The sequence below is a fragment of the Papio anubis genome, chromosome 16 (assembly GCF_008728515.1).
Source record: "Papio anubis isolate 15944 chromosome 16, Panubis1.0, whole genome shotgun sequence".
Classification (NCBI taxonomy): domain Eukaryota; kingdom Metazoa; phylum Chordata; class Mammalia; order Primates; family Cercopithecidae; genus Papio; species Papio anubis.
Genome location: NC_044991.1, coordinates 18,285,542 through 18,298,085, shown reverse-complemented (window position 1 = coordinate 18,298,085; position 12,544 = coordinate 18,285,542). Strand labels below are relative to the sequence as shown.

General features: G+C 38.4%; 1 protein-coding gene across 5 annotated transcripts in view; it reads left to right on the top strand.

Moving 5' to 3' along the window:
- The window catches only part of FBXO7 (F-box protein 7), an 89,527-nt gene that overhangs the window by 68,414 nt on the left and 8,569 nt on the right, over nt 1-12,544 (top strand). For 3 of the 5 annotated variants that reach the window (XM_009217150.3, XM_009217152.2, XM_009217151.4), the window contains exons 2-5: nt 1,156-1,298; nt 5,928-6,155; nt 7,090-7,231; nt 9,769-9,852. In XM_009217150.3, the coding sequence (XP_009215414.1) occupies nt 1,156-1,298; nt 5,928-6,155; nt 7,090-7,231; nt 9,769-9,852 (597 nt within the window). Of the gene's footprint in view, nt 1-1,003; nt 1,299-5,927; nt 6,156-7,089; nt 7,232-9,768; nt 9,853-12,544 lie in introns of all 5 variants that reach the window. The other 2 variants (XM_017944548.3, NM_001168729.1) reach the window with 1 other exon arrangement.

Genomic DNA, 12,544 nt, shown 5'->3' with positions numbered 1-12,544 from the left:
TGAATGAAAGGCATCTCTGAAGAGGTGACATTTGGGCTGAGACTGGAATGATGAGGAGGAGTCAGTCATTTGAAGATCTGGAAGAGCAAATGCAGAAGCCTGAAGGCTGCAATAAAGTTGATCTACTTTTTGGAACTGATGGAAAGCTCATGTGAATAGAGAACAGTGAGAGAGGACGGATGGCATAGGATGCAGTAGGAGAAATGGGAAGAGGTCAAACGTTGAGCTTTGGAAGTTATGTTAAGGATTCCAAATAGAAGCTATTAGAAGATTTTAAGTGAAGGAATGATGTGATCTAATTTGTATTTTAAAGGTATTTCATTGAATCTTACATGCTGTCACTTGGAAGACACATTGTTTTATGTAACAGCAGGGGAAAAATGCTGTCAGTTGATATGTGATTGATTCTAGGAAGCATCTTAATTTCAAAGATGTCAAAATACAAAAAAGTACATCTTAGAATTGAGGAAAGCATGGATTAATGATAGAGAATTACTGTATCCTGTCCCCCAGGTGGAGAGTTTTGGCCATTAGAAATCTATAGATTAGGCATTCATTGATAAATAATTTTGATAATTTTTTCAAAACTTTAAGCTTGGTAGGGTCATTTGTGCCTATAGTCCTAGCTCCTCTGGAGGCTGAGGTGAGAGCATTGCTTGAGCCCAAGAATTTGAGGCTGCCATGAGCTGTGATTGTGCCACTGTGCCACTGCACTCCAGCCTGGGCAACAGAGTGAGACCCTGTCTCTAAAAAACAAACAAAAACAAAAATGTAACTGGACATGGTGGCTTATGCCTGTAATCCCAGCAACTCAGGAGGCTGAGGCAGGAGACTTGCCTGAGGCCAGGAGCTTGAGACCAGCCTGGACAACATAGTGAGACCTTGTCTCTTCATGACTTAGTTCTTCTAGGGTCATACTGTGTGCTTATGTATGCTTCAGATGTGCTGTTGAAGGTAACAGAAGTAGGTAGCTCTTACTGTGCTTATCCATCTTTCTTGGCAGTTCTGATACCCGATTTACAATTACATTGAACTACAAGGATGCCCTCACTGGAGATGAAGAGACCTTGGCTTCCTATGGGATTGTTTCTGGGGACTTGATATGTTTGATTCTTCAAGATGACATTCCAGCGCCTAATTTACCTTCATCCACAGATTCAGAGCATTCTTCACTCCAGAATAATGACCAACCCTCTTTGGCCACCAGCTCCAATCAGACTAGCCTACAGGATGAACAACCGAGTGATTCATTCCAAGGACAGGCAGCCCAGTCTGATGTTTGGAATGACGACAGTACGGTGGGTATTAAAGACCAATATATCAAATAGAGTAGGTGATAAGTCATATTGAACACCTCAGTTGAATTCTGTTCCAGTCAGGATAATTATCATCAATAGATTGCACATTATTTTTCATATATATATATATATATATATAATTTTTTTTTTTTGAGACGGAGTTTTGCTCTGTCACCAGGCTGCAGTGCAGTGGCACAGTCTCGGCTCACTGCAACCTCTGTCTCCCAGTTCAAGCGATTCTCCTGCCTGAGCCTCCCAAGTAGCTGGGCGTAGAGGTGCACGCCACCACTCCCAGCTAGTTTTTGTATTTTTAGTAGAAACGAGGTTTCAGCATGTTGGTGTGGATGGTCTTGATCTCTTGACCTCGTGATCCTCCGGCCTCAACCTCCCAAAGTGCTGGGATTACAGGCATGAGCCACCGCGCCTGGCTGCAGATTATATTTTTATAGAATATATTTTTTTAACTGCTAAATGCCTATACCAGTATGGGGCTGGCATCCCAAAGTACCTAGTTTCTGCCTGTTTTGTTCACATACTGTCCTTCAGATGAATTATCCCTTACTGTTCCTAAGCTCATGATTCCTAGCCTTGCTTCTCTGATCTGGTCTACTCATTAAGGCTATGGATGTGGTCCAGTTATTTCCAAATGACTTGCAGGATATTTATACTTGCATTTTTAAATTGCCATTGCAGACTTTATATGTTCAACATAAATTTGGAAATATGTGTGCTCATGTTCCCTTCTTTGTCAGTGGCACTGCTGGTTTTCTGTGATTTTTGACTGCTTAAATCTAGCCCATTAATAAGCTTTGTCAGTTTTTCTTTTCCATTTCGGGTTCCAATGGCTTTATTCCTCAGTCTGTTTTCTGGGTTTGCCTTCTTCCTACATGGTTCTGATGCTATTGTTCCCTTGCTGTCTTTCATTAACTCTTTCTCATCAACTTGTGCTCATAATTTTTTAGCTGAAAAATACCAGGTATCTCTAGTTCAACCCTGTCATTTTACAGAAGAGGAGAATGACGTCTGTCCTTCTGTACCTGGTGCTCAAGGCTTTCTGGAAAGTTACTCCACTCAACTTTTTTAGGGGTAGTTTCTGTTCTTCCCTCCTTTAAACTGTCATCTCCAATCAGAACGGACCATCATTTCCCCCCGCCCCCACCAGCCAGCACATGCACCTGCTTGCATGCATGTGCATACACACAACCTGGTGACTGCTTTTGTGACTTTGATCTTACTGTTCACCCAGACTGGAACCTGTTACCTTTCCTCCCTCTCTTGTCTATATTTTCTACCCATCTTCCTAAGCCCTTGCCAACCATAGCCCAATAGTTTTCTTTAATTTCTTTGTATTGATTATCTGATTATCTTTATTGCCTTGTACATGCCTCATCATTTTTCCCACTTTGTGTGTGTGTGTGTGTGTGACAGTGTACCACTCTCTCACCCAGGCTGGAGTATAGGGCACAATCTCAGCTCACTGCAACCTTACCCTTCTGGGGTCAAGCGATTCTCCCACCTCAGCCTCCCGAGTAGTTGGGACCACAGACACCACTACGCCTGGCTAATTTTTGTGTTTTTGTTAGAGATGGGGTTTCACCATGTTGCTCAGGCTGGTCTTGAACTCCTGACCTCAAGTGACCCGCCCACCTTGGCCACCCAAAGTAATGGGATTACAGACGTGAGTCACCATGCCCAGCCTTTATCCGACCTTTTAATTTTTTGAATGGTGCAAATGATCACCTTTATTTTTTTAATACCAATACACGTGCCATCTTGTTAATTGTTTTTTGTATGTACACTTATCACCTCAACTTAATTGCTGGCCTTAAACATTTTTGAGTATAAGTATTCATGGTAACTTGTCATGGCATTAAGTATAGACATATTAAAAAATACTTTTTAATAGATTGGTAAGTTGTGAAAATTATGTCCAGATATGTGGATTTCAATTTATTTTTAAAATTATTGTTGTATCAGTGTGTTTCTGCCTCACAGAGGTAAACTGGGGAATGAGTAAGAATATTTTGCTGTATATTTAAATTATGTTTCTGAGTCTTTTTTGCTGATAGGCTTGTTCTGGGATAACTTAGTAGGGCCCATTACTTTTACTTCTGTGTACTTTAAAATTGTCTAGTAAGATGAAACTTTTCATAGTATTTGTGATAGTTGGCTAGTTTCCTTTTGGAAAATTTTGAGAAATTAATGTTGCTTGAAGTTACTAATTTCAGTTCTAAGATTTTGCATATTGTTTTGTATTCCAAGACTTGTAAAGGGTGACAGGAAAACCTTAAGAGTATGGAAACTGAGCTCGAGATCTCATAAATAATGCTTTTAAGTACATTACACTCTGTAATGTAGAATGGAGAATTAGAAAAGGAAAATAGATGCATAAAACTTGAAACCATAGGAGGTAAATTTTACTCTTGTAATTAAATATCAATGTTCTTATTTCATCATATTTGGGAATTCATCCAGTACCTCTTAAGTCTTGAATGAGAAACGGGTAGCAGGTATCAGAATCTAGTATTAGCTCTCATGCATCTTAGTCACTTGTTTTAGTCTTTTGTAAATGACATATGGCAAAATGATCTGTTCAGAGAGGTGTGGTGCACACCATTTTTTTTTCATTTTCACACATGTGAAGAATTTGATAAATACTCATATCAGAATAGCTCAGAGAATGTCAGTAGTTCCCAGAGTAGGAGTAAGGTTTGACAAGCCCAGCAGGGGATTTTGATATCTCCCTCTCATGTACTTCAGCCTAGGGTAACTCTTTTTCATTTTTCCACATATATTCTGTCCCACACAACTGCCAATAAGTAGTAAATGGCCAAAAGTTAGACATAGTGGTAAAGAAGCAAAACCTATTGTTCCATAGTTTAGCTTGATGTTAAGTGGTTTTTAATATAGTTGTTTCTATTTTCTCAGGAAATACGGAAATATTTTTGTGCCATACCTCATTTTTGGGTAGTGTGACTTCTCATTGGCTTCTAGGTTTTTACAAGTGACTTTGGATGTTTTCCATAAGCCACAGGTCTTGGGTCCTCAGAGATTTTGGAAGAACAGCTGTCACCTCTGGCTCCCTTACATTCCTCCAACCTTTTACATATACTGTGTAATTTTAATTTCCTTTGCCCCTTCTTTAATGGAAATGCAAACCCTAAAAAGAAGAAACTTATGCTTTGCATTAAGAGTTGGGCATATGCTTAGGAAGCAAGCTTTCTGAGCAAACTTAATATAGGTAACTTAGTTTTTTTTTTTCATCTCAAAGTCCTGAGCTGCAAGTTTGGAGATCTGGGTTCGTTTCAAATTTTTATTAGTTGGTAACCTTGATTATGTTATTTAATCTTTCAGATTTATAATTACAGGATCTATAAAAAGGCAATACCTGCCATGCCTGTTTTACAGGATTGTTATAAGGTACAAATAAGAAAACATTTTGAAAATAAAGACATTATGAAGTTGTAAGGTATTATCCTTCAGCATTTGTTCAGCAGACATTGAATACCTGCTTTGTGCTAGGTACTTTACTGGGGTTACAAAAATGGGTGACATGTAGTTTGTTTTTTTATAAGCTTGTAGTCATGGAAGGATGCAGATATGTAATCAGAAAATTGCAGTACAGTGCGGTGTGATAAGGTTAAATAATCAAGGCCGTTGTAAGGCAGAGTTGTGCTCTGTGTTACCTCTTTTGAAGAAGTGGAGAATATTGGGGTGAGTAAGAAGGCACTGGCAGAAAGTGAACTTGGTAATGAGTCAGAGATCAGGTGATGAAGGACTCTGTATGCGAAGGGATTTAGAAGTTTGGGCTTCATTTGTAGGCCTGCATTTCTCAGTGTCCTCTGAAAATCTAGTTTCATGAGATGGTGTTACAGGGATGCTGACTGTTGAAGACGGAGTTTTTTGGTAAAGTGTTATGCACATACTATTATTATTGTTATTAGACTCCTCGGTGCTTTTGTAATGCAAATATAGTATTTTGTGAATATGGGGGGTGAAGTTAGGTGGCTGCAGCATGTAGCATTTTCCACACTTACTCCATGTGGACCAACTTTTTTCCTAAGAACATCTGAGGCACAATTGAGGGAAGTGCTGTTGTCTGCGTTGGGGAGGTACTGGTGAATTTTAAGCTGGGACATAGTACATGATAGGATTTTTAATTGTCAAGAAAACTCTGGCAGCAGGGGATGGGATGTATTGGAAGACAAGAAAGTTGAAGAAGGGGTACTTGCAAGGGAAGCTCTTGTTGGATGTCAGGAAATACATGATGAGAGTCTGAAGTACCAATGGAGCAGGAAGGGGCAACTTTTAGACATGTTTAGGAGTTAGTTTCAGTGGAACTTTGAAGACTGATCAGATTTGGGACAAGGTTTAGTTAGGTAGAGGGAGGAGTCTAGGATGATTTCCAGGTTTTTGACATATCGGCTAGAATTAACAGGTGAGGAATTGAGGATAGAAGAGTAGGTCGCGGGCTTATTTATTTATAAGGACTCACTTAAAATGTCTCCCATTTCTGAACCCAGTGATGTACTTTGACTTTCAGCACTTAGTTCACGTTAGGATACAAAAAATGTATTGTGTAAAAATAAGTCTTTTTAATTAATTCATTGTTTTGTTTTCCTTTTTCAGTTAGGGCCTAGTCAAAATTTTGAAGCTGAGTCAATTCAAGATATTGAGGATATGGCAGAGGGCACAGGTTTCTATCCCTCAGAACCCATGCTCTGTAGTGAATCGGTGGAAGGGCAAGTGCCACATTCATTAGAGACCTTGTATCAATCAGCTGACTGTTCTGATGCCAATGATGCCTTGATAGTGTTGATACATCTTCTCATGTTGGAGTCAGGTTACATGCCTCAGGTAAGTACTGCAAGCAAAACACAAACATCTTATAATTGCTCATACATGTGGATGGTTCCTGCTGTCAAGTTGCCCATAGTCTGAGAGTGGCAGAGATAGACAGAAATATAAAGCACTGTGCTATATTGGTGAAGTTCTGGGAGAGACCTATTCATATATAGGATGCCAGGAATTCATGGAGGAGAACATTTAGAATATTGCTTCTCAAACTTTAATGTGCTTTGGAATACCTGGGGACCTTATTAAAATGCAGATTCTGATTTAGTAACCGTAGAATGGACCGTGTACTTCTTCATACTCCTGCATAATACCAATGTTGCTGGTCTGAGAGCCATGTTATAAGTTACAAAGATATAGAGTAATTTGGTGATCAGTGCACACCTGCAGCATGCCATGCACTGACCCAGAAATTAGGATATAAAAACATTGGGATATTTCCTGTCCTCAAGGAGTCCATACATAAATAGAGGAGAGAGACAAATAAAAAGATAATCAGAAATAACACAAGTAAACATAGATAATAATACAGTTGAAGTGTAACGGAAATATGAATAGACTGTTAGGGGACGAAAGGAAATGGCAAACAATTTTTCTTTGAAAAAGGCTTTACAGAGGAAGTGATATTTGATTATTTTGGAGTTTTAAATAATCATATGGTTTTGCTAGGCAGAGAAGTGAGTCTTTGAAGAGAGAGATCAATCCCTGTTTCCATGATGCAATTTTACCTGTTTGAACAAAAATTTTGATTAAAAGTGTTGTAATATATTATCCTACAATATAAAATATAATGGCAATATTAATGATTTGATGCATTGTACTAAGAGGACTATGTGGAATGATTATTTCAAACAAGTTAGGAGTCTTTTGGATTTTTAATCTTTTTGAGAGTAACACCTTTCTTCATTATTTGTTTCCCTTTCATTTCATTCCCCAGGGCACCGAAGCCAAAGCACTGTCCATGCCGGAGAAGTGGAAGTTGAGCGGGGTGTATAAGCTGCAGTACATGCATCCTCTCTGCGAGGGCAGCTCCGCTGCTCTCACCTGTGTGCCTCTGGGAAACCTGATTGTTGTAAATGGTAATTGAATAGCATAGTCATGGTTGCTCGTTTATGGATTCTTAGACGTTTCTTTCCAAATGTTTTATAGCCACTTCAGTGATTGGCTATCATGATACAGTTGTGAGTCCTTCTCAACTTTATTGAATTCCTAGACCACTGATAACGTGTGTCTGGAAGATTATAGAGTAAGAGGTTGTTGGGTTGTTTAGGCCAGCACCCTTCACTCTTAGGGCATCCATTTTCTTGATGTCTTAATCTTTGTAATATTTTGCTCTGGGGGGTAATATTTAATATTATCCAGTATTATCAATATTTGATAATATGAGTGAAATGAGCCTATTATACATGAACTCTTTGGAGAATACTTTTTCTTTATGCCTGTGGATGGCTTTATTTTTTTAACGAAGGTCTTGAACTGAGACATGGGGAACTAGAGCTGGGGTCACCATTTATCCAAGTTCGCATCTCTGTGGCCAGCAGTGCACAACAACAATGCTAAGTTTACTGAGGCCTTAGTAAGTGTGTGTTTTATTTACTGGGCCTCCCCCAACAAATGTCACTCTGCATAAATAACTTTTCCTGTCTCCTTTTTCATATTAATACATTTCACTGGAATAGCAAGGCATTCCATCTTTGTGTTTTAGTTCAGATACCACTTTGGTTCATATCAACTCCTAGTAGTCTATCATAATCACACATCCTGGAGATCGATTTGAATGACTAGGAGCTTTCATTTTTATTCTGTTTTGTTTTTTGAGGTTTATCCTTTTAGTTAGAAAGATAGTGTGGCAAGATTGGGAGGGCTGCATTTGTTGTTTTGTTTATTCAGTATAGCTCATCTTTTTTGTTTAGCAAAGGAAGTTGCTTTGGTAAGCCTTAGGTCAAAGGTTTAGGTCAGGTTTTCAGTATGTTCTGCAGCTGCTCCTTTGCCTAGATGAAAGTTAGGTAGAAGCCTTATCACCACTTAAAGCAGCGAAATGTTTATCTGTTTCATTTATTGAAGTTTTGTGTGAGATTCTGTTTGAAAAAAATGGTGGTTGTTTTTTTTTTCCTGCTAAAATCTATTTTGAAAGCTACTGACTTATGCTGTCTTGATCTTTGAGATGTTGGATAGTTCTCATTCCCCTCTTACGAAGTTTCTTTTTCTTTTTTTTTTTTTTTTGAGACAAGGTCTTGCTCTGTCACCTAGGCTGGAGTGCAGTAGCCAGAGCATGGATCATTGCATCCTTGACCTCCTGGGCTCAAGCGGTGTTCCTCCTTGGCCTCCTGAGTAGCTAGGACCACAGGCGTGTACCACCACACCTGGCTATTTTTTATTTTATATTCTGTAGAGATGAAGTCTCACTGTGTTGCCCAGCCTGGTCTCGAACTCCTGGGTTCAAGCAGTATTCCTGCCTTGACCTCCCAAAGGGCTGGGATTACAGGTGTGAACCACGCCTGGCCTCTTAAGAAATTTCTATTTCTTTAGTCATAAGATTCTTTGAAATGTTATTTAAAAGTCTCAAAACGTTAGGTTTAATAGCTTTGGTGTTACTTCACGTTTGTCAGGACATGACTGACTGATGACACTAGGACCTAGCAATGTCTATTCAGCAGTTCATCATAATTAGCAAATGTAGCTTTTAATCTGGCATTCTTGTACACAGAGTGTCAACAGTTTCTGCCTTCATCTCATCATTCTGCTACATCACATCATAACTTGCAAGGTTGAAGTTACCAAATAGTAAATGTGTAGTTGCAAATTTTGCCTTGATTTCTTATAAAAGCACTTAATGACATGTATAATAACCTCTATTCATTAGATTCAGAGTACTTAATATAAAAAGAATAACTACTGAATGTCTTGATGATTTCTTAATTTCTCATACTTTGTTTCTTTACTGTTCTTGGCAAATCAGCTCTTGGCAGACTTGCATGGCAGCCAGCCATTCCAGGATTGATTATTTGAAAAGAGCAGTGTGTCTTTAAATCTTTCCTTCACTCCAGGCATCCTGCTTGGTGCACATGTGCATAAGCACATCACTGGGCTCTTTCATGGAATGAGTTGAAGTGCGCCTTTGTATACATGATTAAAATTGAACCCTCTGGTGATGTCAAGAATATTAGTCCTTTGGGTCTGGAAGAGAGATGATGCTCTGAAAACTAGCAAGATTATTTTAATGAATAAGGGAAGACTCATTGCCAAGGGTTAAATAAAAGATAAATGGAGTTTTTAGTGACTTCATTAGAAATAATGATTTTATTGTGTTTAGTTGCCTCTGATTAGCCTTGTTGCGTATCTTTCAATTACTAATAAGCTGCTGCCTAGTAGATTTTATATAAAGATGCTTACTGTAGTTTTTAAAGGTGGTGTTGTAGAGTGATTTTACTTCATGTGATGCCAGGTTTACACTTTTGAACTTGCTATCAGAGAAAGAAATAGGCGAAGAACAGTTTGTTTTATATAATGTGTCCTTAGTATATTAGGAGCAAGGAAATGCAAGCCCATACTAAAAAAGAAAGGCAGTTGATGAAGTGACAGAATTTTTTATCATCTTTCTTTTGTTTATTTACAGCTACACTGAAAATCAACAATGAGATTAGAAGTGTGAAAAGATTGCAGCTGCTACCAGAATCTTTTATTTGCAAAGAGAAACTAGGTAATATAAACATTATTTAACTTTTGGAGTGAAACTCTGTGAAATTCGTGTAAGAAAAAAATCTGAAAGATAATGTTCAAAAGACAGAAAATTTCTATATGAGATTAAAGCATATTGAAGATAATGTGGTTTGCTTAAGAATGCAAAGGTTTAAAAAATGCGAAAGTTTTGCTTATAATTTGAGGAGTTTGTTTCTTTCCTGTTTTTCTTAGGGTCATACAGTGCTGAATTATATTGTTATGAGATAACACTAGTATGTAATTTATTACACTCTGATGATAGTTCATAGTTTCTGTACTAATCTTTGGAGATCTCTCTGGTATCATATTTAACCAATATAGAGATCTGTGTTTCATGGAAGTAATTCAAGTTCATTATTAAAGATTATTGGAGGAAAAACTGCAATCAAAATCTTTGTTTAAACCTACATAAATTTGATTGCTGTTTTATACAGATTGATACTTTATCAAAAGTTTGCATTCTAGATAAGGTTTTGCCTAAACTCTCTAAAATTATTAATAGATGCAAAGAAGACAGATTTTCCTTTTTATCATTTTTCAGTTAAACCAAACTGTGAGAGGCAGTTACAGGTGGTTGGAGGAGAAGAGATAAGGTGGAGAAGGGAACTGACATTTTTTAAGTGCCTGTTTCATTCTGCACTTGTGTCCGTACATATGTTATTCCATTTAGTCTTCTTAGTAAACTTAGGAGGGTTTTAAGAGCCTAGTGGGAATGTTGTGGTACAGTGGGAAGATGGCATTTATAGCAGTCCTTTAGGAAAGGCTGGCTAGATTGACATTGTTGCTTTGAGGGTCTAAAGACTTATTCTTGCTCATTCCTAGGGGAGATCAGCCCTGAGAGATTGATTTATACTAACTAAAACTGATGGGAAAAGGAGACAGCAGAATACATATTTATAATGGTCTCTGGTTGGACGTAGAATCAGAACTTGGGCATTAGGTGAATTGAGCTTTTTTTTTTTTTGAGACGCAGTCTCGCTCTGTCGCCAGGCTGGAGTGCAGTGGTGCTATCTTGGCTCACTGCAACCTCCGCCTCCCAAGTTCAAGCAATTCTGCCTCAGCCTCCCGAGTAGCTGGGACTATAGGCACACACCACCACGCTCGCTAATTTTTTTGTATTTTTAGTAGAGACAGGATATCACCATATTGACCAGGCTAGTCTCGAACTCCTGACCTCGTGAAATTTTTTTTGTATTTTTAGTAGAGACAGGCTATCACCATATTGGCCAGGCTGGTCTCGAACTCCTGACCTTGTGATCTGCCCGCCTCGGCCTCCCAAAGTGCTGGGATTACAGGCGTGAGCCACCGCGCCTGGCCAAGTTGAACGTTTAATGGCAGACTAGGCCAGAGTTTCTCAATCTTTTTATTATCACTTCCCAAAGGAGCCTTCGGAGATTTTTCCCCTCGATCTCTCTCCTTCATGAAATTTAATACCACAAATATATTTTATTTATGTACTGTGACCCTTTGAAGGATCACAAACCAATATAATAGTTTTTAACCTGTCAAGGACCAGTTTTTGCCCCTGTTGAAACTGCGAAAACTGGACTGATGAATCTGTATAGATGGCTTTTATCATTAGGGTCAGAAAAACTTGAAATTCCTTGGCTACGACACTCCGTATTGATCACCGTATAGGGAGGACCTTGTTATGGAGAGTAGAAATACTCTACACTCTTATGCCCATTTTCTAGATCAGGAAACAGATCTAGAGGAAGCTAAGTTACGTAAGGGTCACAGAGCTAATCAATGGTGAAATACAGGATTGGAATAGATTTGGCTGACTCCCAGCCTTTTAAAACAACTTTTACAGGAATGTAACTCAGATTGCTATTCTTTTTCTGCTTTTTCTTAAATAAGGAAAAAGGAAATGGAAGGGAGGAAGAATGTTAAATACTGTTAAATTACAACTTTATGGACTGTTATAATGAAGTATTTTTAAGAAAGTCTTTTACGTTGAGTAGGAATATGCTGCTCATTTGGCAAGTCATTTTAATGAATTTTTACTGTGGCTGATAGCACCTAGTAACTACAACTAGGCACTGTTATTTATCCTTTTATTCATAAGTTTCTAATTAAATAGTTATATACCAGGTTGCTGAAGGAAAAAATTCATTTAAAGAAAATCAGTTTTCACATTTGAAAAAAGCCCTTGAGCCAAATTGATTTTTAAAAATTATACCTTGACAGCAAATTTCAGTTCAAGATTGCAAGTCACACAACAAAGATTTAGACATTAGCTGCGTGTCTCTTTCCTTCTTCTTACCGATCCCGTTATACTGAGTGTTTTATTTGTTATAGATAGTGAAATACATAAATATGGAATGGGGAAGGAGCAAGCATAAATTGTCTACTGATACACTAGGCACTGCTCGTGGAGCTCTCAATTGTAACAACCTTATCGGGTATAGTGGTGGCGTCTCCCTTAAACAGTTGAGCAAAAAGGTGAGGATCAGAGGGGCAGGTTATTTGTCCAAGGCTATACACTTGGTAAATAGCAAAACAAGTGGGAACCTCAGCTGCAATTTGGTAGTGCGTCCATACTTTAATATGAGTCACATGGGGATCTTATTAAACTACAGGTTCTGATTTGGTAGGTCTGCAGCGGGCCTGAGATTCAGTACTTCCAAACAGTTCCAGGTATTGTCAATTCTGGTGATCTGTCGCCCACA